The sequence below is a fragment of the Rhinoderma darwinii genome, chromosome 1, assembly GCF_050947455.1.
Source record: "Rhinoderma darwinii isolate aRhiDar2 chromosome 1, aRhiDar2.hap1, whole genome shotgun sequence".
Classification (NCBI taxonomy): domain Eukaryota; kingdom Metazoa; phylum Chordata; class Amphibia; order Anura; family Rhinodermatidae; genus Rhinoderma; species Rhinoderma darwinii.
In genome coordinates, this window is record NC_134687.1 from 454,573,313 (window position 1) to 454,594,746 (window position 21,434).

Sequence of the window (21,434 nt, forward strand, 5' to 3'; positions counted from 1 at the left end):
ATCTTTACATTTGTATAGTGCAAGGTCTTGATTAAGCAATGGGACACAACCCTAAATATTGATGGGGCAAAAGAAATTCAAGTGTTTTAGTAACGTACTGTGCTTTTCTTGCAAACAATAGCCAACCATCCCGTCATTTAGTCTTTACCATTAACAGAAATCTTCAGTTTTCCAGCAAACATGACAGAACAATTACAGGGCTTCTAGCTGATGCTCAACAGGCCAAGAAAGGCTTCTTTAACTCATCCTTCATGTCCATGCATGTTCCTCACAGCACCTTTGTTTCTCACAGTGGACACTGCCTGCTGGTGTCATCTTCCCAAACTAGCAGGCAAGCACACAAAGGAGAACAACCAAAAGGAGGTTAAGGATGTGAACCAAATATTATTTGTCCGTTAAACAGTCCAATTGCTCCCGATATTCAGTGAAGAGACGCTGGAATCGAAGATTTTGTCCAATAAGTGGGAGCAATTCCTGCAGCAGACCTCTTTTCCTGAATCCCTGGAAGATCAAAAACAAAAAAAAAACAGAACACAAAATTACATAGCTTTGCAATTTCGATTATTTACATTACTTGGATTTGCTAAACAAATCAAAATACAGTGATTTAAGGTTTCGTTTTTTTGCAGGCAGAAAATTGTGCCTGGAAAAATCAGCTCCGGTTTTTTGAAGTGGTTTTTAACCACACGCGTTTTTTTGCAGCTTTTTTTTTTTTAGCTCTCTTTTCAACAGAAAGATGGAATAACCGCAAGCATTTTTTGGCCAAAACACGCGTCAAAAATACGTCTCCCATTGATTTCAATGGGGTTTGGGGTTTTTGGGTCTGAAAATGCCTCAAGATAGAAGAGACATGCCCTTTTTACCGTGAGCGTTTTTTATGCTTGTGGTACAAAAAAAACGCCTCCACCTCCCATTGAAAATCGATGGGAGTCAATTTCGGACATTTTTTGCCACGGTTTCCGCGGCAAAAAAAACTGTAAACAGGGCCTAATACAGTCAAGTAAATATTTTTAGCTTTTTTTTTTTTTTTTTTTTAATTAAAGCATTAGGATTAATTTCAATGGAGAAGTGTGCATGTGGGGTTGGCACTTGGTATTGACTTCGCCGTATGCTCGAACTTTTATTAGGAATTTTTTTTAAAGACATAACCAACATCCTAAAATAATCCAAAGCTCTCCTAGTACTCACCATATAATCCTTTTCTCGTCCAGTTCATTGGAGGACACAGATCGTGGGTATTCGCGGTTGCCCCCAGGAGGCTAGACACGAAGGCCTCATGCACACGACCGTGTTTGGTCCGTGATATACGGACCGCATTGTCGGCCGCATTTCCCGGGCTGAATACAGTTCAGGGAGCCGGGTTCCTAGCATCATAGTTAGGTATGACGCTAGGTGTCCCTGCCTCTCCGCAGGAATACGGTCCTGTACTGAAATAGGTTTTCAATACGGGACAGTAGTCTCGCAGGGAGGCAGTGACTATACATGAACTATGATGCTAGGAGCCCGGCTCCCTGAACTGTGTTCGGTCCGGGAAATGTGGCCGACATGCGGTTTGTATATCGTGGACCGAACATGGTCGTGTGCATGAGGTCTTAAAATTGTGGCCCCAACTTACAGGATATACCCCAACCATAGACACTAAGCTAATTCAGTCTGTCTGTGAGCAGTAGGAGAAGCAGAAACAAGGTAAGTACTGCTGACCATGAAAACCTTTAAAAAAATAAAATAAATAAATAAATTGGTAGGAGTTGTACCCCAATGAACTGGAGGACAAAAGGATTTTATGGTGTGTACTCAAAAAAACCTTTTTTCTAAGTTAGTCTCATTAGGGGAAACAAACCCTGGGACATCCTAAAGCAGTCCCCAGGGACAGGAAGAGCGGAAAGGACACGGTCATCTATTTCACATATGCCTGTAAGACATTACAACGGAAGCGTTTGCAAAAGCAAAGAAGTGCACCCTAATAGAACTTGACAAAAGCATGCACTTAAGACCAAGTAGCCGCCTTGCACACCGGAAGAGCAGAAGCTTGATTATGCACAGCCCAGGAAGCCCCAACCGCTCTGGTAGAGTGGGCCCTGATCAGGTACCTCACCCGAACACTGGCGAATAGCAAATTGAATTCATCTAGCTGTAGTGGCCAATCGCTTTCAGGGACCCTTTGGAAGCATAAACAAGGAAGGATACACAAGGAGTCCGATCCCTGGAAAGAAGCAGTTATAGAAATGTAAGTCTGCAAGGTGCAGACAACATCCAGGTTTTGGAGAGATGGCTCCCTCGGAGGACTGGGAGCTGGACAAAAAGGACGGCAGAACAAGGTCCTCGTTCAGGCGAAAAGCAGAGACGACATTAGGGAAAAAAAAAATTAGGGCACCATACTGAGCACCGCCCCATCCGGATGAGTCCGGAATGGAGAGCGACATGACAAAGTTACTAGTTCAGAGGCTCTCCGGATGGTCACCGCTACCAGAAAAACCACCTTCCATGGAAGACTACGACGGATCGAATGGAGCACATGGCAGAACCTCCAAAACCAAGTGCAGAACCCATGAAGAAATCGAAAAACATTAAGGGGGAACCGCTTGAGCAAACCCCTGTGGAATGCACTTGATGTCGGACTTCAAGGCGACTGAAGATGGAAAGTGCCGACACTTGTTTCTGAAGGGAGCTAAGGGCCAAACCCGGATTAAGGCCACCCTGGAAGGAAAGAAAACTCGAGAGAGAAAAAAACGCAAGGGAGGGGAGATTGCGATCCTCACAGCAACAGAAATAAGCCTTCCAGGTATATAATAAATGCGGGCTAAGCAAAGAAATAACCCTCTCTACGACAAGCCACGAGCGCTCAGAAAATAATTGTCAACAGCCATGCTTTTAAACGTAGCAAACTTGAGCCGAGGCAGATGGGGGGGGGGGCGGGCACCACACACTTGTAGGAGACAGAAGCAGGTCCACGGAGCCATGAGAGCATCTACAGTGTACGGATCCCAGGCTCGGGAGAGGACATCCAAATTCAATCCCTGCTTCATCAGGTCCACATCCGGTCTGCGCCATCTGGTGCAAATCTGGTCAAAGACCTCCTAGTAGAGGGATTACTCCCCGGGATCCACCCATTTGCGACTTAGGAAGTCTGCGACCCAGTTGTCGACCCCTGGAGTGTGTACTGCCGATAGAGCTGGAACATGACTTTCAGCCCAGGTGAGAATCTTGGTGGCTTCGGCCATCACTGCTACGCTTCGAGTCCCACCTTGGTTATTGAGAGAAGCTATAGCAGGAACATTGTCCATTTTGACTCGCACCAGATGGCCAGACAGGAGCGATGTCCAGTGCAGCAGAAAAAGCAAGATTTATCAATTCCAGCAGGTTGATAGAAATAGCTTATTCTGTGAGGACCACAGCCCTTGAGCCGTTAGGTTCTGAAGTGTTCTTCCCCACCCCTTGAGATTAGCATCAGTGGAAAGGATCTGCAAGTTCAGCAGAAGGAAGAAGCGATACTGGAGAACGGCCAGGGAGGAGATCCACCACTGGAGGGCTCGCCAAACAGCAAGAGGAAGGAGAATCCGTTGATCCGAGTCGTTTGAGTCCACCGGGAGTGGATAACCTGGGGAAGAGGGAGAGTGTGGAGCTGTGCGAATGGAATGACCTCGATAGAGGCAGTCATGATTCCGCGGACCCTCTAGCAAAAGGTGGAGAGGTCGGCCGCGGCTGTCCGCAACAAGCGAATCCCATCCTGAAAGCCTTTCCTGCGGAACACCCACGCTGTCTCGGGTGTCAAAGGACATGGGCAGGAATGGGCAGGAATACAATCTGCTGGGGGAGGAACCGGCAAAGCGGTTAACAATCTAACCGAATCGGCACAAGGTGTCCAGAGTGATCTGAAGCGCAGTCACGTTGTCCTCCCTGGTGGAAGACCTCATCAATATGCTGTTCAGGCACGGGGTAAGACACACCCCCCTGGTCTGAAAGAGCGCCCTTTACCACAGATAGGAATTTTTATTTTATTTTTTTAAACTCTCGGGGCTGTAGGCAGAGCGAACGGAAGAGCCAGAGACTGGTTTTGGTGAGGAGGCACTGCAAAGTGCAGGAAACGCTGGTGGGACTGGGAAACGGGAACGTGCAAATACACACCTACTCCATGGAAGCAATGACTGATCGGAGGGATTTCATGAAGAAACAGCAGACCTTGACGCACTCGTTAAGATGCTTAAGATGCCTAACCGAGCAGTGTTTCTTTGGTACCACAATAAGTTAGGAGTAGAAACACCGAACTCTTTAGGTTGTGGGCACCTGAACAATGACTCCTTGAAGGAGCAAAAGTGTTGATTGCTTGAAAAAAAGGGCAGCTGCCCTAGAGGGAGACTGAGGAACAGCGGACTGGAAAAACTGCTCTGGAGAAAGACTTAAATTTCATTTTGTATACAGATGATGCCACTTCCTGAACCCAGGTGTCAAAACATGGGAGAGCCAGACATCCTTGAAATACAGAATTCTACCCCCCCCCCCCCAACTGAATTGAGGCGGACGCTTTTTAGGCAGAGTTAGGCTGAGTTCACACAACCTATTTTCAGACGTAAAAGAGGCGTATTATGCCTCGTTTTACGTCTGAAAATAAGGCTACAATAAGTCGGCAAAGATCTGCCCATTCATTTGAATGGGTTTGCCGACGTACTGTGCAGACAACCTGTCATTTACGCGTCGTCGTTTGACAGCTGTCAAACGACGACGCGTAAAAATACAGCCTCGTCAAAAGAAGTGCAGGACACTTCTTTCAGACGTAATTTGAGCCGTTCATTGAACTCAATGAAGCACAGCTCAAAATTTACAGCTGTCAGAGAAGCCTCGCAAAATGCGAGGAGGAGCAATTACGGCTGAAACGAGGCAGCTGTTTTCTCCTGAAAACAGTCTGTCTTTTCAGACTTAAAAGCAAGCTAGCATGTGCACATACCCTTAGGCTTACCAGCCCATGCGAACTAAGGTCAGGTCGCCAGGAGGGGCGAGTCTTAAAAGGAAGGCTTGGCCTTCTGGTCCTGGTGGGACAGTTGTCTAGAATATGGAGTGTTGGAGAACCCAAAGAGGACTGGAAACTAGGACCTGCCTTCTTGACAAGGGCAGTTCGTTTGACCCTGTTCTGGGGGAGGAGTGCGCTCTTGCCACCAATAGCTTCAGAGATGATTTTGTCCAGTCTGATCCCAAAGAGACGGGAACCTGAAAAAAGGAAGTATGCGGTCAAGTACTGCTAAGAAGCTGTATCTGCAGACTAACTTTCCAGCCAGGTCGTCCTGCATATTGAAATCATAGACCGGGCCGCCATCAGGAATTTCTGGGCTCCATACAGCCATAGAGATTGGGCCCCAACCCTCCATTACCGGGGGTGGGCAACGGAAAGTGTCACGCGCACATTTGTATGTTATACGCAGTGACTGATATCGTTACAGACGTCAGATTTCAGTGAACAAAAACCATGGAGCAGTCTGTGACCGTTTGATACCCTGGATTTTATTGAATTCAGCCAAAACGTATCCCACTGCATGGCATACGTCGCCTGAGGATTGGCCATGGGGAAAACTCCTGAAGTCACGGTTCATAAATGGACAGAGTCGTCAGGAGCTTTCCCTGGGACAAAGTTCACAGGCAAAGAGCTTGTGATGCTCTGCCTGGGGACTCCAGCATTGGGAAGCTCCTGTCATCAATGTCCATATAGTAACGTCAGGAGCGGTATACGTTTTTTTTATGGGACCTCTCGGGATGGAATAGTATAGTCCGCTTTTCCATCCTTCAAAATAAATAAATAAAAAATAAATAAAATAAAAAGTATAAATAAGTACACCAACCTGACGGAGACCAAAAGGACATAATGGAGCCCTATGAACACATTTATCGTGTACGTCGGGAGCGACGTACAAGATAAATGTAGGGTGATAACATGATATGGAGGGCGCCTTGAGAGGATGTAAGGAGCACTTAGGGCTCTTTCAGACGAGCGTGTATCTCTTCAGTATGACACACGGATTCATGTATTTCTATGGGGCTTTTCACGCGACCATTGTTTCAATGGAGAGTGTGAAGGGTCGTGAAATAATAGGACATTACTTACCATGCCACGCATCGGACGTCCTGCAGCCCAGCCTCCTGGAAGAACGTTTCATCCTATGTGACTGTGCCCGAGATCGGCTGCAGTAGTCACATGGGATAAAACGTCATCCCTGGAGGCCGGGCTGGACGCAAAAGCAGTTCTGGGCAAGTAGAAGCTTTTTTTTATTTTTCGGAGTTGCAATCTTTTTGTGACAGAATCACAGCTTTTCCGTCGCAAAAATAGTAACATCTGCTATTTGTTGCAGGTTTTACCTCCCCTTTGAATTCAATGGAGAAAACCCACAACAGAAAGCAGCGATTCTGCAACATAAATTGACATGCTGTGGATTAAAAAGCTGCACCACAGGTTAATTTATAAACGTTTTTTCAGCGCCTTTTTTTACGCAGCGTGTGGATGAGATTTGTTCATATCTCATCCACTCTGCTGCTACTGTATTACGCTGCGGATTTTCCACAATGAAATCCGTTGAGGAAAATCATAGTGTTTATGCTACGTGTGAATTTACCCTTACAGGTTTTGCAGCAAATTAACCCTTCGCATTGTAAAGGGTGAAACACGTGGCAATCTTGCAACATAATAGGCATGCTGCGGATTTAAGAAATCAGCAGAATGCTCTAAAGCCCATGCAGATTTTTTTTCTGCTGCATGTCAATACAGTTTTGAAAACCCCATTCACATGAGTTGTACTGTAATTTGTTGTGGATTTTTAGTGCGCAATCCGCACTGAAAATAGAAGACAAATTCACACCGTGCAGTCAAACCTCATTTTTTTACTAAGATTTTTGCAAAATCTATGCAAAAACATTATTTGACTGCACTGTGGGAATAGCTTAAAAGCCCTATTTTAGTTTTTTCATGTTTTGTACCATTTTTATTTTTTTTACACAATTTTTGTAATTGCGCCACAAATAAAGCAGCTGTGCTAGGAGTCCCTGCCTCTCCGTGGAACTTCTGTCCCGTACTGAAAACATGATTACAGTACGGGACAGTTGTCCGGCAGCGAGGCAGGGACTCCTAGCGTCGTACATAACTATGATGCTAGGAGCCCGGCTCCCTGCAGTGTGTTCGGTCCGGACTTGCGGCCGAAATACGTTCCATCCTTTATGGACCGAACATGCTCGTGTGAATCCAGCCTTAGTGTCTCAGCGTTCGTTACTAGTTGAAGGGTCCGTTCCTTTCTCCAAGTAACTAACGTTGGGGCCCTGATCGAAGCGGACCGGCCCCTTTATTTGAGCATTGTGGCCAGGCCACTGACTGCAGTACAAAGCCGTACTGCCCTGATCATAGAGGCTGGAGCACGAGCCAGCAGTTGAACAGAGTAAAGAAAAGCCTCACATAGGTATTTTGACGTATTAGAGAGAAGATGGGACAAAATAAATTCTCCTGAGAAGCCCCATCGACGAGACCATGACAGAGTTGGTGTGCCCATTCAGTGGTAGCGCAGTTGACCCAGGGTTGAGGCAAAGTTAGGAATTGCAAATTACTCCACGCGACGATCCTTGAAGGAAGTTGGGTCCGCCATGGGCAAAGTAGTAGTTTTGACCAGGTGAGAAACCGGGAAGGGGGGAGGGGGTGGGAGACTTAAGACCACCAAGATCTTTAAGACAACCACTTTAATAACATTTGTCTGAATGATGCCCTTTAGAAATTTCTTCCTGTTTCATTGATGAAAACAGATCCAAAAAAAGTATATATATATATATATATATATATATATATATATATATATATATATATATATATAGCAATAAAAACCTAAAAAAGGTAAAAAAAAAGTTCCCTCTCTTCCCCCATTTACATTTGGTATAGCTGTAATAACGCAAATACTTTATTAATTGTATGGATTTTTATTAATAGTACGCCAGAAAAATGGATTTGGCCAATACAGTTTTTCTTTTTTGTTGCAGCTTTTGGATATATATTTTTCTTTCTGGAAGCCAAACATAGGGGACAAGCACATACTGGAACATATATACTGTACACACAAAGACATATCTAGACACACACCTGTATGTCTATATATGTAACTGTATGTATTTGTATATGTTCCAGAATATGTATATGTGTGTGTGTATATCGTTAGGTCTCTCTCACAGGCTCACCGTACATATAATGTAGTAGAGGTTACCTGCAGTCCTATGTAACACCACACACATACATATATACCGTAGTTGAAGTGAAAAAACAATAAGGGTACTTTATTGCCCCATGTGCGACGTTTCAGCTCTGTCCTCTAGAGCCTGAGCTGAAACGTCCCACATGGTGCAATAAAGTGCCCTTACTTTTTTACTTCAACTACGGTGTGCTGCCTACTTTTTGGATTGATATATATATACATACACACATATATACACACACACACACACACACACACACACGGCGGGCTGTGGGTGGAGCTTCCTACTTTCCTCTTGCTGCCTCCGTGTGTGTAATGAGTAGCAGAGGTTAGAGAGCTCAAACGGCCTGCACTGTGGGACCCACTAATTGCGGGGAGGCTGCAGCGCCCTGTGCACAGGTCACACACCCCTAAGGCCCGCCGTGTCCATTTCCATACAATCCTAATTTTGGCTGCACTGTGTGACCAAAACTTAAGAAATCGGTTACAAAAATTTACGGCTATGTAGGCCGTTTTAATAAAAATAAAAAAAAATGTAATCAATTTGTTGTGTTTTAAATCCCTCCTATAATTCACTGGTTACATTTTTTTTACAGCATCTACGTATCCTATACACATAGAAGCTGTGCCGTTCTCTCGCAGCCGAGCCATCAGTTCAGCTGAATTGATGCAATCGGCTGAAAGAGAATGACACAGCTTATATTCAAAAAGGTGTACATAGCCTTTTAACCTATATATACACTGTCTTAAGCAATAAAAAAAAAAAAAAAAATTCAGGGTATATTTGTCTAATTTCACCCCAAAAGGAAGGTTTACTCATTCAATAGAATAGATCAGAGGGGAATCCCAAGCAGAGTCTCTGATTCCCACATGCCTCCAGATAGTATAAAAATGGCCGGACCATTGTACAGAACAAACACTGTTACACTTTGTGTCTCCCTTATGTCCTCATAGATTGTAAGCTCTTGCGAGCAGGGTCCTTACTTCCCAGGTTTGAATTGTAAATGAACTTTGTCACTATGTAATGTCTGATATTGTTTGTTTCAGGTTCCCTCTAAATTGTAAAGTGCTGCGTAATATGTTGGCGCTATATAAATAAAGATTATTATTATAGTAAAAGTAGAATGTAGTCTGATCCACACAAGCGTAAACTTCCGCTATAATTTACACAATTATTCTGGCGTAAATTATAGAAAATCTGTCGGGCCATGGTGTCCCCACCTACATTTGTCAAGCCCCATCCCTTTATCCAAAAGTGTAGACGACGGCATGAAATGCCCAATAGTCGCAATTTTCACTGCAAATTGCGACTTTTCTATGCCAGAAAACTGGCGTAACAAGGTTAATAAGTTACCCCCTAAAAGTACCAATAAGTATAAGAATCCTGGAGTATATTATCAAAGTAGCTTACCAATATTTTAGATTCCCATTGGCTGTCAGATGAGTGATGGACAGGGCCGAGCAGTTCCTGGCATACTTCACGTAGCTTCTGCTCAAAACCTGTGTAGTATTAAGACAATTGTGTATTACATCCATACTTCCATATAATAAAAGTTAACCTGTAGACATTTATGATGAAGAACTCCGTACAGTAGTTGCTTACAAATCTCTCTCCCATTGATTTGGGTTTCAGCTTTTGCACTCTAAACAAAGACCGCTTATAAAAAAAATGTGTATGTTATTTCAAGTCATTTTAAAATGCAAAAACTCAAGCCAAATAAAAAGGGTTTCCTGGTGCACAAAAGTGCATATTTTTTGTATGCAAGGATTTCATGGATTGGAACTCACCTTCATTAACCAAGTAACGTGCATAGATGAGCAACCAGTATTTGTATTCCTGGCTTGACTGTAGTATTAGGGAACCTGCAATTTGATTCTCAAGGTATGCCATGGTTGTTTCCTGCTGCACTTGGTGAGGCATTGTGAAAAGGTGAGCGGCCTGTCTGCCAGCACTGCAAATTATATAAAATCCGATGTAAAAAAGTTCTACTCGTTTTATTGCTCATATTAAAAGGTCTACAGCGACTCAATACCATAACCACCCCCTTGTGGCCACAGGCCACTAAAATCCTAGTAGATATGGGCGAATGAAGTATCGAAGCACCAAGTCATCAAAACAGAGCTTTAGACAAGACATACATATTAGTAAGTGCCTTTTAACTAATGGGGTCTTCCAGTCCCCAAAAATAGATGGTCTATCCTCAGGATAGGCCATCAATAGCTGATCGGTCGAGGTCGGACTGACCGAAACCTCGCTGATCCGCTGTTTTGAAGGTTCCGCAATGCTCGTACAAGTGCCGCTTCCCCTTCATTCCAGTCACTGCTCGTACTGTGAATCGCGTACACCGAAGAAGCAGCGGTTCACAATATTGCAGCATTCTCATATTCACTTCAATGGTAGAAGGTTGTAATACTGTGAACCACCGCTACTGCTGTGTCGGCGGTTCACAATACGAGCAGTGACCGGAATAAAGGGGAAGCAGTACTTGTACCCTGACCGATCAGCTATTCGTGGCCTATACGGAGGCCATCAATTTTTAGGGACTAGAAAACCCCTTTAAATTGAGGCTATATAGACATCCCAAAAAACAACAAACCTTTGTAGTTGAAGGTACACTTTTATTCAGGTTATATATTTGTTGCTTCAACTATTAACACCTTTGAAAGATATTAACATTTTCTTACTTGGACGCTCGTCCTTGGATTATGGCTAGTGGTCCAGAGCACATCATGGCTTCCTGTGAGGGCAAACAGTTCCTGTAATCTGCGCACTGCGCCAAGGAGTCTTGTTTGTCAGATACCAGGTTCCTGTTCAAGTAAGGAAATCAGCAATAAAAAAAGATGCAAAGACCATGGGGACTTTGGCTATACCTATACAAAAGTAACAGATAACCAATAGGAGTCCAGTAGATTTAGGAAAATACAAAACAAAAAAAAACACCCCACGGTATGATGAGCGCAATGCATTTGTCGGACATACAAAAGGGATGCACAGAATAGCAGTGCTCTTAGAGACATGTTGCAAGTATATATTTGGTTTTTATTTGCTGCAAACCCAGTAACACTGATCAATGGGGAGAGACCCAGCAGAGGGGCAGAGAGAAAAAAAAAATGTTATCTTTTTTTTTTTTTTTCTTTTTTACAGTCCTCACCATAAAGTCTCTCTTGTCCAGTTCAGTGTGTGTGTGTGTGTGTGTGTGTGTGTGTGTGTGTGTGTGTGTGTGTGTGTGTGTGTGTGTGTGTGTGTGTGTGTGTGTGTGTGTGTGTGTGTGACGGACGACGACGGGGACACGTACCGTGGGTATATGCGGTTGCCACTAGGAGGCTTGACACTATGAAGTAAAAAAAGAGTGACTCCACCTACAGGATATACCCTGCTCACAGACACAGAGCTATTCAGTCTGTCCACAAGAAGGAGAAGCAGATACAGGGTAAGATATGTCAAACACGAGAGGGCAATCCCTCAAACGGACGACCATAAATGCAAAAAAACCTTGAAAACAATTGGGTGGGAGCTGTGTCCCCCAATGAATGAACTGGACAAGAAAAGGATTTTATGGCGAGTACTCAAAAATCCTGTTTCCTTGTTTGTTACATTGGGGGGACACAGACCATGGGACATCCTAGAGCAGTCCCCAGGAGCAGAAACAAAACACAGCACATTGTCAGCTATTTCACAGATGCCTGGAATACCTTGCAACTCAGAATGCGTCTGCAGAGGCAAAAAGGTATGCACCAGGTAGAACTTGACAAAAAGGTGTGCAGAGAAGACCACATGGACGCCTTGCACAATTAAAGGGCAGAGGCCTGATGGCGCATGGCCCAGGAAGCCCTAACCGCTCTGGTAGAGTGGGCCATGACCTGGAAAGGAGGGAAGCCTTCCACAGACACGAGCAGTGTTGGCCTTCGAGCCAGCCAAACCCTTCTGGGACCCTAGTGGGGGGGGGGGAGGGGGTGAAGAGTGAATCCGACCGCCGGAAGGAAGCCACGACAGAAAGATAAATCTGCCGAGCACGGACAACATCCAGGTTGTGGAGGAAACACTACCTTGGATGACTGGGAGAAGGACGAAAAGACGGCAAGGTAAATCCTCATTCATGTGGAAGGCCGAAACCACTTTAGACAAAAAGGAGGGAGCCGAGCGGACCACCGCCTTGTCTTGGTGAAGAAACAAATGCAGGACAAGAGCCGCCAATTCAGAGATCCTCAGAAAAATCACCATCCAGGACAGAAAACGGAAAGAGATCTCTTGCCGTTCAAATGGAGTCAACGGCAAGACATCCAAAACCAAATTCAGGTTCCACAAGAAAAACGAAGGTAGATTTGGGGTTGGTGGGGGGGGGGGGGGGGGGAGACATCACATGAGCCACCCCCTGCAAAAAAAGTTATGTCAGCTTTAGACGCCAACGGCCGACCTAACAAAATGCAAAGGGCAGATAACTGCCCATTCAGAGAGTTGAGAGCTAAACAGATAGTGATCCAAACCCCGCTGTAAAAAGGATAAACCTGAAAAACGCAAGGGAGGGGGAGGGAGGGGGGGGGAGATTTTGCAGATCATCACACCAACCTAGGTAAACCTTCCATGTACAATGATAGATGCGTGCTGAAGAGGACTTTCTGGCCTTAAGCATAGTGAGGATAACACTCCAAAAAAACAAAACAAAAAAAAAAAAAAACCCTCAGAACGGCGGCATAAACAGCCATGCCGTTAAACATAGTGTCCTTAAATTCTTGTGGAAGAGAGGTCCCGGAGAGAGAAGGTGGTCGGGACGTTGACACGAAGGCCGCGTAACAACAGCGGCATGGCCAATGCAGGGCAACCAGAATGGCAGGAATCCCCTTCTGCCCTGAGCCGTCGGAGGTGCCACAGCAGGAGAGGCAGAGAAGGGAAGACGTACAAGATACTGAAGTCCAACCATGACTCCACGAGAGCGTCCACGGTGCAGGCCTCTGGATCCCGAGCTCAGGAAATGATGCAGGGAACGTGGCAATTGAACCTGGAGGCCAAGTTCACGTCCAGACGATTCCACCAGAGACAAATTTGGTCGAAGACACCTCTGAAGAAACCACTTCCGGGGATCCAATGTTTCACAAATGAATAAGTCCACAACCCAATTGTCGCCCCAGGGAATGTGAACCGCTGTAAGGGCCAGAACATGAGGTACAGACAAGGATTCAGGAATCCTCGACCATCACTGCGAGTAACACCCTGATTCAGAAAAGCCACGGCTGTGGAATGGTCTGTCTGATCCCTCACCAGGTGTCCGGACAGAGACGGAGTCCAATGAAAGAGACACCGAAAGATTGCTCTTGACTCCAGAATGTCGATGGGATGATTCTTGTGGAGACCACAGCCCCTAAGGCGTGAGATTCTGAAAGGTGCCCCCCATCCCTTGAGACTGGCATCTGTGGAGAGGATCAGCCGCAAAAGCGAGCACCCCCAGGGAACGTCCGGAGAAGCGATGCAGATGATCGCCCTCTGCAGAGGATGCGTGCAGAACTGCGTAAATGGAATAGTCTTGATAGAGGCCACCATTTTCCTGAGCACCCGCGTGCAGAGTGAGGTCTACACACCCTTGTGTAAAGAACTAATCCTGTGCTGAAGAACAAGATGTTCCGGGGGAAGGGATACCTTCGCCAAGTGAGTGCTGACCCCCCCACCCCCACCCAAAAAATTATCTGCAGTCAAGAAGATAGGCAAGACTTGGACCGGTTGATGGTCCAACCAAACAGACTCGGTGTCCAGAGTGATCTGGAGGGCCAACTTGTTGCCCCTCTTGGAGGGAGAATTGCTTAGGATATCATCCAGGGTCAGGGTGACCGACACCCCCTGGTGCGAAGGAGTGCCATCACAACTAAACTTTTGTAAAACACTCGCAGGGCAATGGCCAGGCCAAAGGGAAGGGTCAAAAATTGGCAAACCGTAAAGCAAAACAAAGTAATCGCCGTTGGGAAGTGCAGATAGAGACGTGTAGATATGTGTCCTTGATATCCACATCAGAAAGAAATTCCTCCTGTTCCATGGAAGAGATGGCAGATTGGAGAGATTCCATCTGAAAATGTCGGAGCCGAACATGCTCGTTGAGGCGCTTAAGATCCAGTATGGGCCAAACAGCTTTTTTTGGGGATGGCAAAAAGGTTGGAATAAGAAACCTGGAACCTTTGGTTCAAGGATACCGGAATAATAACCCACTGAAGAAGCAGAGACGATTGCGTGAAAAAAGGGTGCCACCCTGGAAGGGGACTGTGGAACTGCGGACTTAAAAGAGCTCGAGGGAGGGTGGCAAATTCGATTTTGTATCCTGAAGATACCACCGCCTGGACCTGAGCGTTCAAAAAGTGAGAGAGCCAGACATCCTTGAAGTGCAGAAGCCAGCCCCCCACCTGAAATGCAAATTGAGCGGGGGGTGCACCTTCAGGTGTAAGTGGCCTTGCCGGTTCCAACCGTTGCAGGTGGAGGTCGGGGGTGCCAGGAGGGCTGGGTCTTAAAGGAAGGTTTAGCTTTCTGATCCAGGCGAGTCTGCGGCTTGGAGGAAGTGGTGTTGGAAAAAGCACAAAGAGCAAAAAACACAGACCTGCCTTTTTGGCAGGGGTAGTGTGCTTAGTTCTATTCTGAGATAATCTCCTCCAAAAGAGACAAGACCCTGAAAAGGGTAGAGCAGTCAGGGAACGCTTGGAGGCTGAAATCAGCAGACCAAGCCCTGAACCAGGTCGTTCTGCGAATAGTGCCAGAGCAAACAGAAGTCCGCACCACCAGGTGGACCGCATCAAGAGCAGCTTCGCAGATATACTTGGATGAATTGGAGATCAAGTGAGATAGATTGACTAATTCCTCTTGAGGAGGACCCAAGAGCAGGCCATGACAAAGTTTCTGAGCCCATTCAATAACCCAGACAGACGCAAAAATTGGGCGAAGGGAATACCCCGAGGCTTCAAAAGTAGTTTTAGAAAAGGAGTCCACGCAGCGATCCAGGGGATCTTTGAAGGAAGCGGAATCCACCATCAGCAAGGTAGTGGCCTTGTCTAGACAAGAAACTGGAGGATCTCACTTCGGAGTCCATACCCATGTGGAAGAATTGCCCTCTTGAAAGGCATAGAAAACATCCAGATGGCTAGAATGGGAAATAGTCTTGTCCGGGTGCTTTCATTCCTTAAAGGCAATACCCTTGAGTGAAGTCAGTGGAAGGTACAAAATCAGTGACCTGAAGTGTGTTACGGACAACTCATATTAGCACCTCCACTGAAGTGGGAAATGGGGGAAGAACCCTTACGAACTGAATCAGATAATTCACCATCAGACAAAACCTCTCTAGGATGAGAGGAAACCAACCTGGCTTCAGGGCCAGAAACACCTTGCCCATCTTATGTGGCATTGCGTGCAGTTGGGCAGACATGCCACCTAAGATGGACTGAGTAACGTTCGCTAGGTTGTCAATTGACCGGAAAAGGTAGTTCGCATTCCGGATCCACACCAATCACACCATGGGTGAACATCAGGTGGTAATAGTGCAGAGGCCACAGGCATTTGGCTAGGACGATGGCATGCATCACATAAGGAAGTAGACTGACAAGGAAATTTAGAATTTCACTTTGAGCCGGCATAATAAATGGCAACGGTAGTCTGGCTTGAGAGTTCCACCTTTAGGGTCAGACATGGCAGTAGCGGGTGTTACTTAACTTCACACTAAAGTAGTGAGAAGGAAGAAACAGAAAAAAAATCACTCAAACAGCGTAGCCAGGAGCCCTACTATTTAGGGAGTAATGGCTGCTTCACAAGGGAACTGACTAGAACAGTGAGAAAAGGAGTATGCTCCATTAGGAAACTCACTTAGTGCCTGTAATCTAGGGCACCTGTTGGGGAACATAAGAAGCAAAAGGCTTATCCCTACCCACTTTCAAGGTATCAGAAGTCCTCCTCTGTTCAGAAGGTCAGCCCTGTTCAGGAGGTCCTGGGTCCACAGCAGCGGCCACCCAAATGGAGGATAGCAGAGGTGAACTGTGTAGCCCCACACACGGAGCCCTGTGATTGGCCGGTCTCCTTGCATGACTGCAAGCGGCCAATCAGGAGAGAGAAATGTTTCCCCATGAGGGGATAGGGGGAAAAAAAAAGCATGCTAGAGCGCTATAGATCAATACAGTGAAGTTCCCGTCCCCCGCCCGTGCAGCAAAGCGCAAAATGGCACCACCGGCCATACAATAAAAATAGCGCTGGTGGCCCAAAAGTGTTCAGGGAGCGCAGGAAGGACTTTGGGAAATACCCCAGGAAATTGGCTGGTCCAGCGGACTGCTACATTGCACAAGCGGTGGCCTGGTTTGGGTAACACTCACCCAACTCTCCATCTCCCAGGAGTACGGACCAGCAGGAGCACCCCCTCACTGTTACTGGTGGTAGAGGTGTCAGAGGTGCTCCTTAGGCTGGTGGGTGACAGAGAAGTAGGCGCTATTGTCCCACTTGTCCTCATATGCAGGTTGGCCAACAGTGCATTACCATAGGACACTGTGCGCCTGCCAAAGGGAAACACTGGGAGACCCTGTGACCCTAGTTCTTCATAATGAAAAGAATAAATAAAGGAAAAATCTTGGTAGACTCTGCTGCTATCCGCAGAAGTGTCTACCTCCTACGACTGAATAGCTCAGTGTCTGTGGGCAGGGTATATCCTGTAACAGTCGTCACTTTATTTCATAGTGTCAAGCTTCCCAGTGGCAAGAGCATATACCCACGGTCCATATCCCCCAAAGTAACGAAGAAAAGGGCTTGATACAGTAGTACAGTACCAATAGCATTTAAGCTTGAGCTACATGGTAAGATCGGTTGCCTCTAGCCACGATAGCAGCATTGTGGCTGAGGAATAGCCGGCATTTAAAACATCAAGCCAAATCCCATCAACAAAGCTAAAAGCCATGAACATTTAGGCAAAGGCTAAAAAAACAACTGAATATCTACTGTTCTCCAGATGTTTGGCTATTAGGACGAGGTTATGAAAAAAGGTAGGAACATCCTTCCAGAAGGAATCCATTAAAGGGAATGTGTCGCTAGAAATTTTTTTTTATTAAGTTAAACAGTTAGTATATAAATGATTACACATTGTTCTAAATTTTTCCCAAGTCAGGAAATATTATAAATTAGATTCTAATTGATAACATTTCCATGTGCTGGTCACTAGAGGGAGCAATTCCCAAAATTGCAGCATTGGCATGTGGTAAAGCAACCTCATTGCTTTATGCTGCAAAATTGGAGAAGACAAACTCGCTCTAGTGTCCTCAAACAATCCCCCCTCCTTTATCCTGGCTAGTGGCAGAAGAAAGGAGGGGGTTGAATGTTCAAACCTCCTACACTGTGTGCCGCCATTTTTTGAGCAAATGCACAGTGTAGGAGGATTAGCTAGTGGTAATCACACAGTATAACTCGAACATACACACACAACTTAACCTGCTCCTGCCGTCGTCGCCTCCGCTCCTAGACGGAACATATGGTTGGAAGCCGCGACCGGAAGTAGTCGTCTTACTGTCCGGCCGCGGCTTCCGGTTCACATGAAAATGGCACCGGATGTCGCTCTGCCGAAGACCTACTTTTTGGTCTGTGTGGGAGTGGCGCATGCGCCGTTCCCACACAGACGGCGTACGCTATAGTGAATGGAACGGCTCCCGTTCGCATTCTCTATGGGGATGTATGTGCCGTATTCCATCTCTGTATGTGTCGTTAATCGACACAGAGATGAAAAAAAAAAAATAGCAGCCCCCATAGAGAAGTAAAAGAAAGAATAAAAAAGTACAAAGACAAATAAATACAATTTATTTTAATGACATTAAAAGCAATAACATAAAAAAAAGTCGTGACACCGTCCCTTTAAGAATTTGTAGTTTACTCAAATGTGTTTCCAAAAATCCACATTTTATTGGTCTCTAATTTTTTTTTTTTACAAACTTTGCATAAATCAACAGTACAAGTGAATATAAGAAACTTTGTTAGAGAAGAATGTCTCACCACTTATCAGGCTCCCCCCACACCCCAAACTGTTCACTCACTCTGAATTTACTGCTTTTTCCATCTCCTCAAGAGGAGACAGACCTCTCAGCTCACTGAAGGATCAGGTTACAGCTGCCTATAGAAGTCTATGGAGAAGGGGGGGGGGCTTCTTAATTATACATACATAAAAACACATGTCTTACCATGTAGAGAGAGCAGGATTAAAGCAATAGGCTTTCCCATTAGACAAGCTTAGTACAGGTATACCTCTCTGAGTAAGCAACGTTTGGGAAACAGTCAGATTGCTCCCTGAGTAAAAAAAAAAAAAAAGTTAAAAAAATAAATATGCACACATTTTAGTAAAACTCAACACATTCTGCATAATAATATACAAGTGGTCACCTGCTAAAATGGGCAATAAAGACTCATTCTTCACAATAGCTTTCTGATTCTGGACATCCCTATGAAAAGAGATGAAGAAATACTGTAGCTGCTGAAAATTCACAACCATACACCTGAAATGTCATCTTAGTACTGCAATGTATATACATTAAGCAAGCCTTTCATGCAGAAAATATTTCATTACTCACCAAACAGAAAGGGCAGCTGAGGACGTAAGAGCCATGACAAAACGCCCTGTACATTGTAAAGAACAGATTTGGGAAGGCAGAATGATAGGTGGAAATACTCGTCTGCCACTACCAGAAAACATGGATAACATTCGCTTATCGCAGGCTACACAAACCACGTCACTAAAAAGAAAGGAATAGTTTAAAAATTATCTAATTTGTTATGTGGTTATACTTTGCAGCACACAGCCATATAACAATACTAACTTGCTGCCTGCTGCTGCAAGAATGCGGCTTGTGAGCACCGTTTTCCACTCCTTCCCTTCTCGGTTACACTTGAGCTGGCTTAGTTTTGATCCTCCTACTAGTCGGATTTCATTTTCTATTTCAATGTATATTGAGGGGTCCGCACTAATCTGAAAAGTTTAGAAAATAAATTAATGGCACCCAACTACCCTAACAGAGTACATAGAACAAACCACCCCAGAACTAACAGTTAGACTAATAGTATTGATCAAGTCCAAAAAACAAAACGGTGCCTATTGTAGTTTTAATTGTATTTGATTTTCCATGTATGCACGATGTGGAAATCTGTTGTAAAACATTAGCGTATAACGGACAATTTTTTTTTTACATAAATGTGTAACAGATTCTTTATAGTATAGATACTTCATTAGGGTTACATGAATATGCATCACACAGGATGTTTTGTAACAGAGTTAGTCACAATGTCGAAATCTGACAAGATAGCCGGGTTACAATAACAGTTGGGAAAGTCACACAGCAAGTCAGACTATGCTGTAGCATGATGGTGCACAGAACAGTGCAGCGTATTTACAATTAAGATAAAAGCTCTTCAGTGGTTGATACACGTTTAAAATAGTATGAACAAAAGTATAGCTGACGGACCTGTAGGGTAAAGGACTTCTGAATGGTTGGGATTGGCAGTCTAAGTGATAATGCTGGTGTTGCAGATGTTAAGTCCTTCTCGGATGTTGAAGCCACCTGAGACTGATAACATTCACAAAATAAAAAAAAAAGTGACTCCTTTGACAATATTAAATGAGGAATTAAAAGCTTTGCTTGTGAATTAACGGCATCTTCCAGAAAAAAAGGCTTTCCAGATATATTAAACATTCCAATATGTAACATTTTTATTCAGCTCAAAGTAAAACCAGGGTACACTTTAGTGGCTCCAAGACTGTCTACATAGTGCTTTTCGTTCAGCATATTCACCGTTAAAATCTCCCAACGTTTGCGAAGACCGTTAAACCCCAATAAATGTAACGTCAGACATAGACTTCCGTGTTAAAGAGGCTCGGTCACCAAATTTTGCAACCCCTATCTGCTATTGCAGCAGATCGGCGCTGCAATGTAGATTACAGTAACGTTTTTATTTTTAAAAAACGAGCATTTTTGGCCAAGTTATGACCATTTTTGTATTTATGCAAATGAGGCTTGCAAAAGTCCAACTGGGCGTGTATTATGTGCGTACATCGGGGCGTTTTTACTACTTTTACTAGCTGGGCGTTCTGATGAGAAGTATCATCCACTTCTCTTCAGAACGCCCAGCTTCTGGCAGTGCAGACACACAGCGTGTTCGAGAGATCACGCTGTGACGTCACTCACTTCCTGCCCCAGGTCCTGCATCGTGTCGGACGAGCGAGGACACATCGGCACCAGAGGCTACAGTTGATTCTGCAGCAGCATCGGCGTTTGCAGGTAAGTCGATGTAGCTACTTACCTGCAAACGCTGATGCTGCTGCAGAATCAACTGTAGCCTCTGGTGCCAATGTGGCCGACACGATGCAGGACCTGGGGCAGGAAGTGAGTGACGTCACAGCGTGATCTGCCAGAAGCTGGGCGTTCTGAAGAGAAGTGGATGATACTTCTCGTCAGAACGCCCAGATAGTAAAAGAAGTAAACACGCCCCGATGTACGCACATAATACACGCCCAGTTGTACTTTTACTTTAAACACGCCCACTTGGACTTTTGCAAGCCTCATTTACATAAATACAAAAATGGTCATAACTTGGCCAAAAATGCTCGTTTTTTTAAAAATAAAAACGTTACTGTAATCTACATTGCAGCGCCGATCTGCTGCAATAGCAGATAGGGGTTGCAAAATCTGGTGACAGAGCCTCTTTAAAGGGGCTTTTCCACAGGATATGTCAAATGTCAGATAGATGCGGGTCCCACCTCTAGAACGGGGCCCTAAACCCCATTCTACCTCTGTGTGTCTCGGCTGATTTCCGACCATGTAGGTGAAAACAGTGTATCTCGCTGAGCTACGATGTTTTCGTAAGCCCCATAGAACTGAATGGTAGTTACGAAAACCGCGAAGCTTGCATGCTGCGCTGCTTCCATAACTGCGATTTGCTACTATGGGAGTTATGGAAACAGCATAGCTCAGCGAGCTAAGCTGTTTTTGTAACTCTCGACCATAAAGTCAGGTAGTGGCCGGGAGTCAGCGATAGCAGGCAAAGCTAGAACAGGGTTTAGGGGGCCCCCGTTCTAGAGATAGGTGGAGGTCCCAGAGGTGGGACCCGCATCTGACATTTAGGACATAGCCTGTGGATAGGTAATAAACGTCCCTCATGGGAAAACTCCTTTAACCCCTTAATGACCAGGCCATTTTTTACGTTTTTCAATTGTCTCATTCGAAGAGCTATAACTTTTTTATTTGTGC

At 45.1% G+C, this 21,434-nt stretch overlaps 1 protein-coding gene across 1 annotated transcript in view; it reads right to left on the reverse strand.

Moving 5' to 3' along the window:
- HIRA (histone cell cycle regulator) overlaps positions 1–21,434 on the reverse strand; it is an 82,966-nt gene that overhangs the window by 507 nt on the left and 61,025 nt on the right. Inside the window, exons 17-25 of the mRNA XM_075832383.1 lie at positions 19,653–19,754; positions 19,011–19,159; positions 18,765–18,926; positions 18,577–18,635; positions 18,378–18,483; positions 10,893–11,015; positions 9,996–10,159; positions 9,619–9,707; positions 1–501 (exon numbers count right to left, since the gene is read on the reverse strand). The exon at positions 1–501 is cut by the window's left edge and continues 507 nt beyond it. Coding sequence (XP_075688498.1) covers positions 385–501; positions 9,619–9,707; positions 9,996–10,159; positions 10,893–11,015; positions 18,378–18,483; positions 18,577–18,635; positions 18,765–18,926; positions 19,011–19,159; positions 19,653–19,754 — 1,071 coding nt within the window. The 3' untranslated portion in view covers positions 1–384. The remainder of the gene's footprint in view (positions 502–9,618; positions 9,708–9,995; positions 10,160–10,892; positions 11,016–18,377; positions 18,484–18,576; positions 18,636–18,764; positions 18,927–19,010; positions 19,160–19,652; positions 19,755–21,434) is intronic.